At 47.1% G+C, this 17,706-nt stretch overlaps 1 protein-coding gene across 1 annotated transcript in view; it reads left to right on the top strand.

The window, feature by feature from the left end:
* Positions 1 to 2,270, top strand: part of LOC115200235 (pleckstrin homology domain-containing family A member 2-like) — a 26,688-nt gene extending 24,418 nt beyond the window's left edge. Inside the window, exon 12 of the mRNA XM_029763125.1 lies at positions 127 to 2,270. Within this exon, the coding sequence (XP_029618985.1) occupies positions 127 to 579 (453 nt within the window). The 3' untranslated portion in view covers positions 580 to 2,270. The remainder of the gene's footprint in view (positions 1 to 126) is intronic.
* The last annotated feature ends 15,436 nt before the right edge of the window (positions 2,271 to 17,706 follow it).

Genomic DNA, 17,706 nt, shown 5'->3' with positions numbered 1-17,706 from the left:
GACCAGTACTATTAGTGGTCCTGATGCCACGCCCATACAAGTGTCATTGCACAACAGGGAGATGAGGACTTCTGATTCAGTTGGGGAATCACAAAATGGTGTCTCTCTTTTTTCTTTCCCTCTCAGAGCTCTGCATTCACACGTCCCTCCTCTCTGTATTGCCATGGTAACTCCTCCCACCAACCCTCTGTTCTCCGTGGTCGTCAGGGAGATGACAAGAGACCCCCTTTAGTGAAGTCATGGTCCGTGGCCCCAGGGTGGCAGCCCTGGACCCCCGTACCCCAAAGAGAGGCTCCCGCACTGGGCATACTAGATAAGGACGGTCCCTTTAGCTCTCTGCTGCCCAGCCTCTCCTCTCTCTCTCTCTCCACCTCCTCATCTTTATCCTCCCTCCCCACTCCCACCCCACCGGGGGTCTCGGCTCCAGCCAGCGGTGTGGGGGTCCCAGTCTGCCCAGGCCCCATAGCCCCAGGCCCCTCCAGCAGCCGGAGGAGACACCGCTCTCAGCCTCAGCCCCCCACAGACCGCAGCTTCCCTTTCAGCCTGGACCACGATGGCATCCGCACCACCGACGTCTAGAACCAACCACGTCTAGAACCAACAGAACTCTGGATCTAACAATATGTAGAACCACCAACATCTAGAACCAATATCTAGAGCAACAATGACACTTGATTGAGTGCTTTTCCCTTTGAAAGACTAAACCTTCCCTCCCCCAGCCACTCTCCTCTGAGAGTTCCATAGGCCTGCTGCTGTGGCTGCTGTGGGCTGTTTGCTGAAGTAGCCCCCCATCCATTTCTCTCTCTGGAGGCCTGTGGCCCCCTGTTGGTGGGGGAGGGTAGTGATGCAAATTGGGGTTCCTGGATGTGTTCTCTCAGTGAGGGGTGTGTTAGTAGTGGCTGTGGGCTTCTGGTATAAAGGGTTATTCGGTGAGACTGGGAGGGGTTATCAGTGTTGGAGTGTCTGGTAGACTGCGAAGGGTTAAGTTATGTGTTGTACGATTTCCTCTTAAAACCTGAATGTTGTTCTCCCATGTACTGAGATGAAGGTTTGTATTGTGTTGGAGCCTGGTCTGTCTACCAAATACCCTCTAATAGTATTAGTCAGCTGGTCTTTTACCTGTATTAACCAAATCTACAGTATGTCCCAATTGGCACCCTAATTCACTATATCATGCAGTACTTTTGACCAGAGCCTTATGGGCACTAGTCAAAGGTAGTAAGTACACTATATAATGAATATGGTGGGACGCAACCCAAGAGTCCCATTCAATCCATAACCTGGTCATAGAATAGTGACGATGTTCGTGTCTGTGGCTCTGCTTGTCTCTGTAGACAATGTTGTTCCCTTGTTAGACTAATTCCAATTGCACCTTTTATGGTATTTCTGCACACTTTTCCGCTAGCCTCATTCTCTTGCTCGAATGCAAAGGATTTACTACTCCAGAGGGAGTGGAAATATTTTGGGTGTCTCAGATTGTTCTAGCAATTCTCACATTGTAACTTCATTGGGAGGAACGATGTTTGACATGCTTTTTACATTTGTATCACAAACAATTATTTAGATAAAAGTGGCCATTTTTAGACCTATACATTATGGCTGGGATGAAACAAAGCATGAAGCGGATTTAACTTCTTTAGCAAAACAGCAATAATGTTGGAAACAAACATGTTGTCATCCAGAGTCACATGTATTTATTTTCCAAGCTGAAGCACACTATTTTACATACAGCAGGTTTTTAAAGGACCGAAGAGTTTGGTCTAATATGTGTTTTGCTATCGACGGATTATTACAATACTGCCCTATGATCTGTGAACCGTACATGATACAGACAACATCTGGGTGTCATTATTCTCCTTATAGTGTTCTCTAACATATCGAGTATGTCTACATTCTGTAATACTCATTTTCACATCTCAAAACTACCCTTTTTGGTTTTGCTTATTTTTTTTTACATATTGTTTGTGACAATCTTCAAACAAGTAAAATGTCCAGATTGGGCTCTCTCTAGTACTTTTCACTATATGATCCATTTTATACATAGAAATTGACATTATAGATCATTAATCAATCACAGCCCTACTATAAGATGCATATTCAGCAAGTCAGCAGAGGAAGTTCCGTTTGAATTGATTTTCCCATAAAATGTTATCAGAGAGCCCAAAATGGAATTTTGATTTACTTGCAGAGCAGCTGTTCCCAAACTAGGGGGCGCACCAACATTTTGTGGGGGTGTGCGGGACCTTACTTGATTAAAGGGTGAATTCTTATTGTTCTTTTTTTTGGTTTAAGCATTTGTGAATTATAACAATCTAAAACAACTCATAAATCCACAATGCTTTAGGCTAGAAACGAGCGGTAAAATGCCAGAGGACGATGCGACTCTGATGCACATGAGCTGAGACCTTCTAAAGTCGAGGAGTCAAAGAAATTGGACTTGGGAGGTAATCTAATACAATGTTTGACTCTGAGTATACCAAACATTAGGAACAACTTCCTAATATTGATTATTGATACAGCCTTAATTCGTCAGGGCATGGACTCTACAAGTTGTCGAAAGCGTTCCACAGGAATGCTGGCCCATGTAGACTCCAATACTTCCCACAGTTGTGTCAAGTAGGCTGGATGTCCTTGGTCGACCGTTCTTGATACACACAGGAAACTTTTGAGCATGAAAAACCCAGCAGCGTTGCAGTTCTTGATAAATCTGGTGCGCCTTGCACCTACAGTACTACCATACCCCGTTCAAAGGCACTTAAATATTTTGTCTTGCCCATTCACCTCTGAATGGCACACATACACAATCCATCTCTCAATTGTCTCAAGGCTTAAAAATCCTTCTTTAATTTGTCTCTCCCCTTCATCTACACCGATTGAAGTGGATTTAATAGGTGACAATAATAAGGGATCATAGCTAGCACCTGGATTCACCTGGTCAGTCTGTCATGGAAAGAGCAGGTGTTCTTAATGTTTTGTATACTCGGTGTATTATTACATTTGAGGGTTTATATAAATTATCATAAAACATTTTGTAGTGGAATAACATTTTGGATAAATCAGGTCTAGACTTTATTTTCCTTTATTAATTTATTATTATTATCATTAAATAGCCTACGTAAAATATGTCATGAGTCTTGCTAAACTACGTAGAATTGAAGGAATTTAACTTTGAAACAACACGTTTTTTCCTGGAGTGGGGGGGGGTGACATTTCTCAAATATGAAAAAGGAGGCCCTGGGGAAAAACAGTTGGGAACCCCTGTTGTAAAGTACATTGTTCCAAACAATGTGTTTAAAATGAACAAAATCTAAAAGAGTCGTTATGAGATATTCTATGTTAAATAAATGAATGTGAACATTGTATTTCAGAATGTAGACATACTCCATATGTTAGAGAACACTATACAGAGTGTAATGACACCCAGATGTTGTCTGAATCAGAAACGGTACAGTGACTTGTGAAAGTATTCACCCCCCTTCACATTTTTCCTATTTTGTTGCGTTACAACCTGGAATTAAAATTGATTTTGGTGGGGGTTGTATCATTTGGTTTACACAACATGCCTACCACTTTGAAGATGCAAAATATTTTTGGGGAAACAAACAAGAAATAAGACAAAAAAACAGAACTTGAGCATGTATAACTATTCACCCCCCACCCCCCCAAAATCAATACTTTGTAGAACCATCTTTTGCAGCAATTACAGCTGCAAGTCTCTTTGGGTATGTCTCTATAAGCTTGGCACATCTAGCCACTCGGATTTTTGCCCATTCTTCAAGGCAAAACTGCTCCAGCTCCCTCAAGTTGGATGGGTTCCGCTGGTGTACAGCAATCTTTAAGTCATACCACAGATTGTCAATTGGATTGAGGTCTGGGCTTTGACTAGGCCATTCCAAGACATTTAAATGTTTCCCCTTAAACCACTCGAGTGTTGCTTTAGCAGTCATTGTCCTTCTGGAAGGTGAACCTCCGTCCCAGTCTCAAATCTCTGGAAGACTGAAACAGGTTTCCCTCAAGAATTTCCCTGTATTTAGTGCCATCCATCATTCCTTCAATTCTGACCAGTTTCCCAGTCCCGGTGTTCTCCGGGTGATGAGAGGTGTTGGGTTTGCGCCAGAAATAGCGTTTTCCTTGATAACCAAAAAGCTCAATTTTAGTCTCATCTGACCAGAGTACCTTCTTCCATATGTTTGGGGAGTCTCCCACATGCCTTTTGGCAAACACCAAACATGTTTGCTTATTTTTTGTGGCTTTTTTTCTGGCCCCTCTTCAGTAAAGCCCAGCTCTCTGGAGTGTACGGCTTAAATTGGTCCTTTGGACTGATACTCCAATCTCCGCTGTGGAGCTTTGCAGCTCCTTCAGGGTTATCTTTGGTCTTTTTGTTGCCTCTCTGATTAATGCCCTCCTTGCCTGGTCCTTGGGTTTTGGTGGGCGGCCCTCTCTTGGCAGGTTTGTTTTGGTGCCATATTCTTTTAAAAATGTTATAATGGGTTTAATGGTGCTCTGTGGGATGTTGAAAGTTTCAGATATTTTTTTATAACCCAACCCTGATCTGTATTTCTCCACAACTTTGTCCCTGACCTGTTTGGAGAGCTCATTGGTCTTGGTGCTGCTTGCTTGGTGGTGCCCCTTGCTTAGTGGTGTTGCAGACTCTGGGGCCTTTCAGAACAGCTCTATATATACTGAAATCATGCGACACTTAGATTACACACAGGTGGACTTTATTTAACTAATTATGTGACTTCTGAAGGTAATTGGATGCACCAGATCTTATTTAGGGGCTTCATAGCAAAGTGAATACATACGCACACACCACTTTTCCGTATTTTATTTTTTGAGACAAGTAATTTTTTTTATTCACTTCACCAATTTGGACTATTTTGTGTATGTCCATTACATGAAATCCAAATAAAAATCGATTTAAATTAAAGGTTGTAATGCAACAAAATAGGAAAGGGGAATGAATACATTTGCAAGGCACTGTATAAGTCTTAAAAGGGCCTAAAATGCCCACTTTCATCATGATTTTCTCAAAAATAGTTTGTGATACAAATGTAAAAACCATTTCAAACATCCTTCCTTCCAATGAAATTACTATGTGAGAAATGCCAGAACAATCTGACATACCAAAAATATTTTCAGCTGGCGTGGAATCGCCCATGGTATTGTGTCACGTCTTATGTTTTGCCTGCCTGCACCTCACCAACCTGGTCCAGGTGCGCTCTTCTCCTTCTCTTCAAAACCAAACATGTCATGTTTATGATTCTATGTATAGACTTCTGTTATTAATCACAAACGTGTGTGTATTCTCATCATGGCTGACTGTCTGGCCAAACATTTTACAAACAAGATTATGTATTTGGCTATTTTTGACTTTACACCAAGTACAAACATACACCTGATGTTTGTTTTTAAAGGTAAGCGTATTTTCAACATTAAGTACTGTCATTCCAGAAAAGAGAATGGTTAAATGCTAATGTGCGATTAGTGTATTTTTCTCTTCTGGTTAGTGTTTTCTGATCCATTCCTGTTGTTTTGCATATGTATTTTACCTGGTTACCTGGTGTCCTTCCTGATGTAATGGTGTTGTTTTTTAAACTTGTAAGCAAGCACATTAAATAATAAGGGAAGCTTTTTAGTTCTGTTGTAAAGGTATCTGATTTGAAACCCATCTCATATTGGCCCGTACTTTGATGTGAAGTGAGTGTATGACCCACATAGTCCTGCTGTAGTAGTAACTCTTTGTCATCCTGTGATCTGGTAGTGTCACTGTAGTGCTAGATACAAGCAGCACAAAGAACTGAACAGACGGTCTCAGAAAGAGACAAACAGACAGACAGACCGACCGACTCTTTGTCTCTCTCCTATTGTATCTCCTCTTCTCTCTCTTATTCCTCTCTCCTCTCTCTCCTGGAGGTGAGATGAAGTGACCTCAGAACCGCCACCCTGGCCGGCCCAGCCAGAGGCTGTGTTAAGTGAAGTGTTTAATACATCCAGCGCTGAAACCTGTGACCCAACACTAACCCAGGCCACCCCACCTGGGGCCAGGCCTCCTGAGCTCTGTACCATGGTGAAAGGTGTGAGCCACAGTAAAGGCCACAGTAAAGGCCACAGTAAAGGGCCTCCGAGCATCACAAATGTCAGCTGTGTTGACGTGAGTTTTCAGCCTTTAAAGACTGACATCCCTGAGGTGAGACGGTATTCAACTGGAAGAAGCTTTTTAAAGGCAGCACTTAAACAGGACTGACTAAGGAAGGAGGAGGAAGAGGAAGGTTGAAAATAAGTTAGGGTGAGGAGGTTATAATGACGTCTAGGTGAGGAGGTGACAAAGTCTATAGGAGGTGATGACGTCTAGGAGAGGAGGTGATGTCTAGGTGAGGAGGTGATGATGCCTAGGTGAGGAGGGGATTTTTAGGTGCGGAGGTGAGGAGATGAGGTGATTTCTAGGTGCGGAGGTGATGTGATTTCTAGGTGAGGAGGTGATGATGTCTAGGTGAGGAGGTGATTTCTAGGTGAGGAGGTGATGTCTAGGTGAGGAGGTGATGTGTGAGGAGGTGATGTCTAGGTGAGGAGGTGATGTCTAGGTGAGGAGGTGATGTCTAGGTGAGGAGGTGATGTCTAGGTGAGGAGGTGATGATGTCTAGGTGAGGAGGTGATGATGTCTAGGTGAGGAAATGAGGAGGTGATTTCTAAGTGAGGAGGTGATGTCTAGGTGAGGAGGTGATGATGCCTAGGTGAGGAGGGGATTTTTAGGTGCGGAGGTGAGGAGATGAGGTGATTTCTAGGTGCGGAGGAGATGTGATTTCTAGGTGAGGAGGTGATGATGTCTAGGTGAGGAGGTGATGTCTAGGTGAGGAGGTGATGTCTAGGTGAGGAGGTGATGTCTAGGTGAGGAGGTTAGGTGATGTCTAGGTGAGGAGGTGATGATGTCTAGGTGAGGAAATGAGGAGGTGATTTCTAAGTGAGGAGGTGAGGATGTCTAGGTGAGGAGGGGATTTCTAGAGCAGGTGATGTCTAGGTGAGGAGGTGATTTCTAGGTGAGGAGGTGATGATGTCTAGGTGAGGAAATGAGGAGGTGATTTCTAAGTGAGGAGGTGAGGATGTCTAGGTGAGGAGGTTGAGGATGTCTAGGTGAGGAGGGGATTTCTAGAGCAGGTGATGTCTAGGTGAGGAGGTGTGGATGTCTAGGTGAGGAGGAGAGGAGGTGATTTCTAGGTAAGGAGGTGATGTCTAGGTGAGGAGATGAGGATGCTTAGGTGAGGAGGTGAGGATGCCTAGGTGAGGAGGTGATGATGCCTAGGTGAGGAGGTGATTTCTAGAGCAGGTGATGTCTAGGTGAGGAGGAGTGGTGGTGATGTGGAGAGGAGGTGATTTCTAGGTGAGGAGGAGGTGATTTCTAGGTGAGGAGGTGGTGATGTCTAGGTGAGGAGGTGAGGATGTCTAGGTGAGGTGAGGATGTCTAGGTGAGGAGGAGGTGATTTCTAGGTGAGGAGGAGGTGATTTCTAGGTGAGGAGGTGGTGATTTCTAGGTGAGGAGGTGGTGATGTCTAGGTGAGGTGGTGATGTCTAGGTGAGGTGGTGATGTCTAGGTGAGGTGAGGATGTCTAGGTGAGGAGGTGAGGATGTCTAGGTGAGGTGAGGATGTCTAGGTGAGGAGGTGATGTCTAGGTGAGGAGGTGATGACGTCTAGGTGAGGAGGAGAGGCGGTGAAAAGTAGTTTGACTTGAGATAACCCTGTTCTGATGCAGTTCTAAGCCACACTTTCTCTCTCGCGCGCGCGCTCTCTCTCTCCCTCACGTGTGTGTGTGTGGCAACTAGTGCGTAAAGAAGGTCACCTGTGTTTATTACCACCAGAGTGAGGCCTGTGTTTATTACCACCAGAGTGAGGCCTGTGTTTATTACCACCAGAGTGAGGCCTGTGTTTATTACCACCAGAGTGAGGCCTGTGTTTATTACCACCAGAGTGAGGCCTGTGTTTATTACCACCAGAGTGAGGCCTGTGTTTATTACCACCAGAGTGAGGCCTGTGTTTATTACCACCAGAGTGAGGCCTGTGTTTATTACCACCAGAGTGAGGCCTGTGTTTATTACCACCAGAGTGAGGCTTGTGGGTGACGGGTTCCTCTCAGGGCACATGCACCCAGGCACAGATGCTGGTCCCCCAAATGTTAATGTTCCCACATGGACACCTCTGTGCCCCCTCTGCCCCTCTCACCCTAACCCCACACCCTCTCTGTCCCCTGTGCACTCAAACTCTGCACCCACGACTTCATTGGTCAAATGCCAGCGGATAGAATAATGGGCACTTTTCTGCAGAGAAACACTGCCTTCTGCGTGTTAGGAACACTGCCGTCTGCGTGTTAGGAACACTGCCGTCTGCGTGTTAGGAACACTGCCGTCTGCGTGTTAGGAACACTGCCGTCTGCGTGTTAGCAACGCTGCCGTCTGCGTGTTAGCAACACTGCCGTCTGTGTATAGGCGAGTGTTAATAGGCGCGTGCTATTGTAACTTGAATCCATGTTTTGCTGTGTGTCTGTCAGAGCAGAGGGAAAACACTAGATGGGAATGAAGGCCAAGCACCACTCCCCATCAAGACGGCAACCCTAGAAGAGGCTAGCCCTGTCTGGGGAACACACACACACAAAGGTAAAATAGGGAGTGCTTGTATTTGTCCTGTGGAACCTGTACAAGTGTGTGGTGTGAAATAGAAATCTCACTCCCCCTAAGACACCCCCGGAGAGTGGCGCACCCTCTGGCATTTACAGTAGTGATGTTGTTTTACTGCTGCAGACATTGCCAAGTACCTAGTTAGCTTACTTGTGATGGTGAACAACAGTCATGTTGCCTTGTGTGTAGTGTGGGTTACTAGACAGTAGAGTGTGCTAACAGAGTGTGTATTGCAACATGCAATCTGGTGCTAGAAAGCTACTGTATGTACTGCAATCAAACTAAAATATAAAGTAGCAACAAAGTGAAACAACCTTCTTTGATTCTCTGTGCCATTCGGCGTCTCTCAACGGAATCCAATCAGGACAACCTACAATCATTCTTTATGTAGTCTATGATGTGGACAGCCGTCTCTTTTCCACACAACAGGACCTGAGAGAGACCACCTGACTAAAGGGGGTGGAGAGAGGAAGAAAGGGGGGGTAGGAATGTGACTTACCCTGTGTGATGTGATTGTTTACAGAGAAATTGGTTGACCTTGCCCCTTGCTGCCACGCACACACACAGACACACACACATACAGACACGCACATACACGCACATACATGCACATACACACAGACAGATAGACATGCACACTCCCTCTGGCCTGGCTGTAGGTGTGTGGGACAAGGCTGCTGACTGCTGGAGCTCTGGGAACCACTAATATCAGACCTGATGGAGTTGATAGAGGAACTGTAGAAGTAAGGACGGACTGTAGAAATAAGGACGGACTGTAGAAGTAAGGACGGACTGTAGAAGTAAGGACGGACTGTAGAAATAAGGACGGACTGTAGAAATAAGGACGGACTGTAGAAATAAGGACGGACTGTAGAAGTAAGGACGGACTGTAGAAGTAAGGACGGACTGTAGAAGTAAGGACGGACTGTAGAAATAAGGACGGACTGTAGAAATAAGGACGGACTGTAGAAATAAGGACGGACTGTAGAAATAAGGACGGACTGTAGAAATAAGGACGGACTGTAGAAATAAGGACGGACTGTAGAAATAAGGACGGACTGTAGAAATAAGGACGGACTGTAGAAATAAGGACGGACTGTTTAAATAAGGACGGACTGTTTAAATAAGGACGGACTGTTTAAATAAGGACGGACTGTAGAAGTAAGGACGGACGGACTGTAGAAGTAAGGACGGACGGACTGTAGAAGTAAGGACGGACGGACTGTAGAAGTAAGGACGGACGGACTGTAGAAGTAAGGACGGACGGACTGTAGAAGTAAGGACGGACGGACTGTAGAAGTAAGGACGGACGGACTGTAGAAGTAAGGACGGACGGACTGTAGAAGTAAGGACGGACGGACTGTAGAAGTAAGGACGGACGGACTGTAGAAGTAAGGACGGACGGACTGTAGAAGTAAGGACGGACGGACTGTAGAAGTAAGGACGGACGGACTGTAGAAGTAAGGACGGACGGACTGTAGAAGTAAGGACGGACGGACTGTAGAAGTAAGGACGGACTGTATAAATAAGGACGGACTGTATAAATAAGGACGGACTGTTTAAATAAGGACGGACTGTAGAAGTAAGGATCGACTGTAGAAGTAAGGATCGACTGTAGAAGTAAGGATGGACTGCAGAAGTAAGGATGGACTGCAGAAGTAAGGATGGACTGTATAAATAAGGATGGACTGTATAAGTAAGGATGGACTGTATAAATAAGGATGGACTGTATAAGTAAGGATGGACTGTAGAAGTAAGGATGGGACAGTGTGTAGTGCAACCATGGCCACAAAAATACATATGTCACCTGTTTCTGTCTCTCGGCTTCTTGAAGTTAGTTCTAAAATGGAGCCGGAGATGAAGTTTGTTTGGTTTTTCAGCTTCTATACTCTCCTCGTTGGAGAGTATACTCTGACCTTAATCCCATAGAAAGCCCTGACCTTAATCCCATAAAAAATTTGTGAGTAGAACTGAAAAAGCGTGTGAGAGCAAGGAGGCCCACAAACCTGACTCAGTTATAGCAGCTCTGTCAGGAGGAATAGGACAAAATTCACCCAAGTTATTGTGGGAAGCTTGTGGAAGGCTACCCGAAACGTTTGACCCAAGTTAAACAATTTAAAGGCAATGCTACCAAATACTAATTGAGTGTATGTAAACTTCTGACCCACTGGGAATGTGATGAAAGAAATAAAAGCTGAAATAAATCATTCTCTCTACTATTATTCTGATATTTCATATTCTTAAAAAAAGTGGTGATCCTAACTGACCAAAGACAGGGAATTTTTACTAGGATTTAATGTCAGGAATTGTGAAAAACTGAGTTTAAATGTATTTGGCCCCACCTGGGGCAGCAGGTAGCCTAGTGGTTAGATCGTTGGGCCAGTAACCGAAAGGTTGCCAGATCGAATCCCTGAGCTGACAAGGTAAAGATCTGTCGTTCTGCACCTGAACAAGGCAGTTAACCCACTGTTCCCCGGTAGACCGTCATTGTAAATAAGAAGTTGTTCTTAACTGACTTGCATAGTTAAATAAAGATAAAAAAGAATGTAAACTTCCGACTTCAACTGTATGTACCTATAGGTAGGTATAATGTGACTAGGCCACAGGATAAATCATGAACAGTAGCAGCAGCGTCCAGTATGTGATGAGTCAAAAGGGTTCGTGTAGTCTTATAGCTTGGGGGTAGAAGCTCTTCAGAAGCCTTTTGGTTCCAGACTTGGTGCATTGGTACCGCTTGCTGTGTGGTAGTAGAGAGAAGAGTCTATGACTTGGGTGGTTGGAGTCTTTGAAAATATTTAGGGCATTCCTCTGACACTGCCTGGTATGGAGGTCCTGGATGGCAGATAGGTCGGCCCCAGTGATGTACTGGGTCATACGCACTACCCTCTGTAGCGCCTTGCAGTTGGATGCCAAGCAGTTGCCATACCAGTCAAGATGCTCTCAATGATGCATCTGTAGAGCTTTTTGAGGATCTGAGGGACCATGCCAAATCTTTTCAGTCTCCTGAGAAGGAAGTGGCGTTGTTGTGCCTTCTTCATGACTGTGTTGGTGTGTGTGGAACATGATAATTCCTTAGTGATGTGGACATTTAGGAACTTCAAGCTCTCCATCGTGTTTGTTTTACATTTACTTTGTTTACAAATATTGAAGACAACAAGCATATATTTGGGGTCTGATGGGGTAGGACAAATGAACTAAGCTCATGATGCATTTATAAATTATTTTCTCCAAGAATCAATGGGCACATTTCATTAATTTATAAGTCCAAAAATGGATGTAGCAACTGCTGATTGCCCCTTCAATTCCAACTGAGAATATTTAATATAACTCGTAATGCTATGAAACATTTTCAAATATGAAAAGTTCAAGTGTTGCGCGTTTGTCGAGTTTTTCCCAGCAAACAATCAACTTCAGTTTGTGATGAATCTTTGAGAACAAGTCAATAAATCGTTGATTGATTAATTATTAGTGTAACGGTCTGGGCGTAGTGGGTGATGAGTCAGGCGCAGGAGACAGAAAGTTCAATGTAGCGCTTTATTACGCACAAAAGTAATTCGCCCAAAATGCCGGGCGCACCAAAATACAAACGCCCAAAATATACTATCCACCACACAGAACACAGTGGAAGGATCATTAAGCCCGCACAAAGAACAGGCGTGCCTACTGGCTTAAATAGCCCAACTAACAAGCCTAAATGAAAACAGGTGAAACTAATTAGACAAAACAAACCGAAAGGGAAAAAGGGATCGGTGGCAGCTAGTAGGCCGGTGACGACGACCGCCGAGCGCCACCCGAACAGGGAGAGGAGTCACTCTCAGTAGGAATCCTGAAAGTACCCCCCCCCCAACGCGCGGCTCCCGCAGCGGGCAGAACCGGAGGGCGAGGCGCAGGGCGATCCGGATGGAGGCGATGGAAATCCCTCAACAGTGATGGATCCAGGATGTCTCCCACCGGTACCCAGCACCTCTCCTCCGGGCTGTACCCCTCCAAGTCCACGAGGTACTGCAGGCCCCTCACCCGGCGTCTCGAGTCCAGAATAGCACGTACTGTGTACGCCGGGGACCCCTCGATGTCCAGAGGGGGCGGAGGGACCTCCGGCACCTCACCTTCTTGCAGGGGACCAGCTACCACCGGCCTGAGGAGAGACACATGAAACGAGGTGTTAGTACGATAATAGGAAGGGAGTTGTAATCTGTAACACACCTCGTTTATCCTCCTCAGGACTTTGAAGGGCCCTACACACTGCGGCCCCAGCTTCCGGCAGGGCAAGCGGAGAGGTAGGTTTCGGGTCGAGAGCCAGACCCTGTCCCCCGGTACGAACACGGGGGCCTCACTGCGGTGGCGGTCAGCGCTCCTCTTCTGCCGTCCACCTGCTTGCTTGAGGGATTCCTGGACAGCCCTCCAGGTCTCTTTGGAGTGATGCACCCACTCCTCCACTGCAGGAGCCTCGGTCTGACTCTGATGCCACGGTGCCAGGATCGGCTGGTAGCCTAACACGCATTGAAATGGTGACATGTTAGTGGAGGAGTGGCGGAGTGAGTTCTGTGCCAGCTCTGCCCATGGGACGTACCTGGACCACTCCCCTGGCCAGTCCTGGCAATACGACCGCAGAAACCTACCCACCTCCTGGTTCACTCTCTCCACCTGCCCATTGCTCTCGGGGTGATAACCGGAGGTCAAGCTGACCGAGACCCCCAGACCCCCAGACGCTCCATAAACGCCCTCCACACTCGGGACGTGAACTGGGGACCCCGATCAGAGACGATGTCCTCCGGCACCCTGTAGTGTCGGAAGACATAGGTAAATAGAGCTTCCGCAGTCTGCAGGGCCGTAGGGAGACCGGGCAACGGAAGGAGACAGCAGGACTTAGAAAACTGATCCACAACAACCAGGACCGTGGTGTTCCCCTGAGATGGAGGAAGATCGGTAAGGAAGTCCACCGACTGGTGAGACCACGGCCATTGTGGAATGGGGAAGGGTTGTAACTTCCCTCTAGGAAGGTGCCTAGGAGCCTTACTCTGGGCGCACACCGAACAGGAAGAGACATAGAACCTCATGTCCTTAGCCAAGGTGGGCCACCAGTACTTCCCCCTAAGACCCCACACTGTCCTCTCCACACCAGGATGACCCAAAGAGGGTAGTGTGTGAGCCCACCGAATCAGTCGATCACGGACACCAAGCAGCACGTACTTGCGACCTGTAGGACATTTAGGAGGTGTAGGTTCCACCTGTAACGCCCGCTCAATGTCCGCGTCCACCTCCCATACCACTGGTGCTATCAGCTTAGAGGCTGGAAGGATGGGAGTAGGATCGATGGGCCGATCCTCCGTGTCATAGAGACGGGACAGCGCGTCGGCCTTAGTGTTCAGGGAACCTGGTCTATACGAAATGGTGAACCTAAAGCGGGTGAAGAACATGGCCCACCTTGCCTGACGCGGATTCAGTCTCCTAGCTGCCTGGATATACTCCAGGTTCTGGTGGTCCGTCCAGATGAGAAAAGGGTGTCTAGCCCCCTCAAGCCAGTGTCTCCACACCTTCAGAGCTTTTACCACAGCCAACAGCTCCCGGTCCCTCACATCATAGTTGCCTTCCGCTGGACCGAGCTTTCTAGAAAAGAAAGCGCAGGGGCGGAGTTTTGGTGGCGTACCCAGGCGCTGTGATAGCACGGCACCCACCCCAGCCTTGGACGCGTCCACCTCCACTATGAACGCTAAAGAGGGGTCCGGGTGCGCCAACACGGGTGCATCAGTGAACAGCGCCTTCAACTGGTTGATCAGGATATCGTCGATATACATAATCACGCCCTGCCCGTGGAGGTCCCTGAGAATCTCGTCCACAAAGGATTGAAAGACGGCTGAAGCATTCTTCAACCCATACGGCATGACGAGATACTCATAGTGGCCCGATGTGGTACTAAACGCTGTTTTCCACTCGTCTCCCTCCCGAATATGCACCAGATTATACGCGTTCCTGAGGTCCAGTTTCATGAAAAACCGCGCTCCGTGAAATGATTCCACCGCCGTAGCGATGAGAGGTAGCGGGTAACTAAACCCCAATGTAATGGAATTGAGACCTCTATAATCAATGCATGGATGCAGACCTCCCTCCTTTTTCTTCACGAAAAAGAAACTCGAGGAGACGGATGAAATGGAGGGTCGAATGTACCCCTGTCCCAGAGATTCTGTGACATATGTCTCCATAGCCAACGTCTCCTCCTGAGACAATGGGTACACGTGACTCCTGGGAAGTGCAGCGTTTACCTGGAGGTTTATTGCACAATCACTCTGTCAATGGGGTGGTAATTTAGTCGCCCTCTTCTTACAGAAGGCGAGAGCCAAAACGGCATACTCAGGGGGAATGCGCACAGTGGGACCCTGGTCTGGACTTTCCACCGATGTGGCGCAATGGAAACTCCCATACCCCTACCTGAACACTCCTCTGACCACCCCTGGAGAACCCCCTGTTTCCACAAAATCCTGGGATTGTGACTGACCAGCCAGGGCACCCCCAGCACCACTGGAAACGCAGGTGAATCGATAAGGAAGAGACTAATCCGCTCCTTATGATTCCCCTGCGTTACCATGTCCAGTGGAACCGTGGCCTCCCTGACCAGCCCTGACCCTAATGGCTCTCCATCATCCGGCTATCTAAGGAGTGCACGGGGAAGGGGGGGACCTATCGGCACCAGCGGAATCCCCAGCTTGAGGGTGAGTCCACAATCCATAAAGTTCCCAGCTGCGCCTGAATCGACTAGCGCCTTATGCTGGGAAGAGGGAGAAAAGTCAAGAAAATAAATTAATACAAACATGTGACCAACAGGGGGTTCTGGGTGAGTTTGATGCTGACTCACCTGGAATGACCGAGAAGTGTTCTGCCTGCCCTCTCGACTCCCAGAGGGGCCCCACCCCAGCACCAGTCGGCCGTGTGTCCTCTCCGACCACAGCTGGTGCAGGAGGAGCGCCCTCCTCCGGTTCCCCTCGATGCGGCCCCCCCTAACGCCATAGGAATGGGCGCGGGAGGGCTAGGAGGTGGAACTGACAGGACCCTTTCTGAACCCTCGCGGGCAGCCAGCAGATTGTCCAGTCGGATTGACGTGTCTATCAGTTCGTCGAGGGAAAGAGTGGTGTCCCGACACGCTAGCTCCCTGCGGATGTCCTCCCGGAGGCTACACCGGTAGTGGTCCATTAGGGCCCTGTCGTTCCACCCGGCCCCAGTGGCCAAGGTCCGGAACTCCAACCCAAAGTCTTGCGCGCTCCTCGTCTCCTGCCTAAGGTGGAATAGTCGCTCACCCACCGCTTGGCCCTCTGGGGGGTGGTCGAATATGGCCCGGAAACGGCAGGTGAACTCTGGCTAGTGGTCCCTCGCCGAGTCTGGGCCATTCCAGACAGCGTTGGCCCACTCCAGAGCTCGACCCGTCAGGCAGGAGACGAGGAGGCTCACACTCTCCTCCCCCGACGGAGTCGGCCTCACGGTAGCCAGGTACAACTCGAGCTGGAGTAGAAATCCCTGGCACCCAGCCGCCGCTCCATCGTGTACTCCCTCAGGGCGCAAGACGAAGTGCGCCGGTGCCAGACGTGGAGGGGGGAGGAGTAGGTGGACTCGTAGGGGGAGCCGGCGGTGAAGTGAGGAGACTACTCCTCTCCCATCGGTCCATTCTCTCCATCATCTGGTCCATCGCTGACCCAATCCGATGGAGGACGGTGGTGTGATGGAGGACACGTTCCTCCATCGATGGAAGTGGGGTGGCGGCTGCTCCTGCTGACTCCATGCTGAAGGTGCGGGCTTCTGTAACGGTCTGGGCGTAGTGGGTGATGAGTCAGGCGCAGGAGACAGAAAGTTCAATGTAGCGCTTTTTTACGCACAAAAGTAATTAGCCCAAAATGCCTGGTTCACCAAAATACAAACGCCCAAAATATACTATCCACCACACAGAACACAGTGGAAGGATCATTAAAGCCCGCACACAGAACACAGTGGAAGGATCATTAAGCCCGCACAAAGAACAGGCGGGCCTACTGGCTTAAATAGCCCAACTAACAAGCCTAAATGAAAACGGGTGAAACGAATTACACAAAACAAACAAAAAGGGATCGGTGGGAGCTAGTAGGCCGGTGACGACGACCGCCGAGCGCCACCCGAACAGGGAGAGGAGTCACCCTCGGTAGGAGTCGTGACAATTAGACTGCTACAGACAGAGACGAAATGTAGGATACCCTATATTATCTGCAATTATGAATGCATTAGGCCTAACTAACATCTCTTTAAAATCATGGTCTTTCAGATATTGCTCAAGACGACAAAATGTTATGAAACAACACTCAATGCGTATTAGAAAACTCAAAGATGGCGGAAAAAGACAGGTCTATATAAAGGTTTTTTAAAAATGTGACATCACAATTAATATGCTATACATTTCTCAATTTTTAAAGGTTTGACTTGGTTATGGGATGTTTTACTCCCTGCCAGTCAGTTTAAGATTGTTTAAATTAACCAATTGCATTATTATATACAAACTTAAAATATAGTCTATCCTTAATATATACCGCACTTGACCCCCTGACCTGATTAAAATGTCTAATTTAATAGGCTAACTATTTTAATTTAGTGATAGGCCCCTACATTCGTTTATAACAATCTGACATATTTGTAATATTGAAGTTATAAAGAATAACGGATTTCATATTATGCCTAACAGTTGTTTGATGAAATATTAATTATTAAAAAGGTGAATTGGAAATGCGCGTACTTTAGGCCTACACGCACCTCGGCAGACGCACTTGTCAAACCATCTAACCAAACACATTTTCTCATGATCAGTTGCTGTTCGTGATGAATGTAGCGTAGTGTTTTCGTTCCTGTTCATTCTAAAGGAGATGACACATGCAATTATAGCAATCAACTAAAACAGTTGGTCTTGAGTTTGAATTGACATAACTATTTTCCTTGACATTAGCCGTATTGAGTGACAAAGCATCAGACTTTATTTAATCTGAATTATGTGAATTATAGGCCTACATGTTCACTTATGCAGCCAAAGAA

Source organism: Salmo trutta, chromosome 9 (genome assembly GCF_901001165.1).
Source record: "Salmo trutta chromosome 9, fSalTru1.1, whole genome shotgun sequence".
Lineage (NCBI taxonomy): Eukaryota > Metazoa > Chordata > Actinopteri > Salmoniformes > Salmonidae > Salmo > Salmo trutta.
The sequence above is the reverse complement of the archived record's forward strand: the minus strand, read 5'-3'. Positions and strand labels throughout refer to the sequence as shown.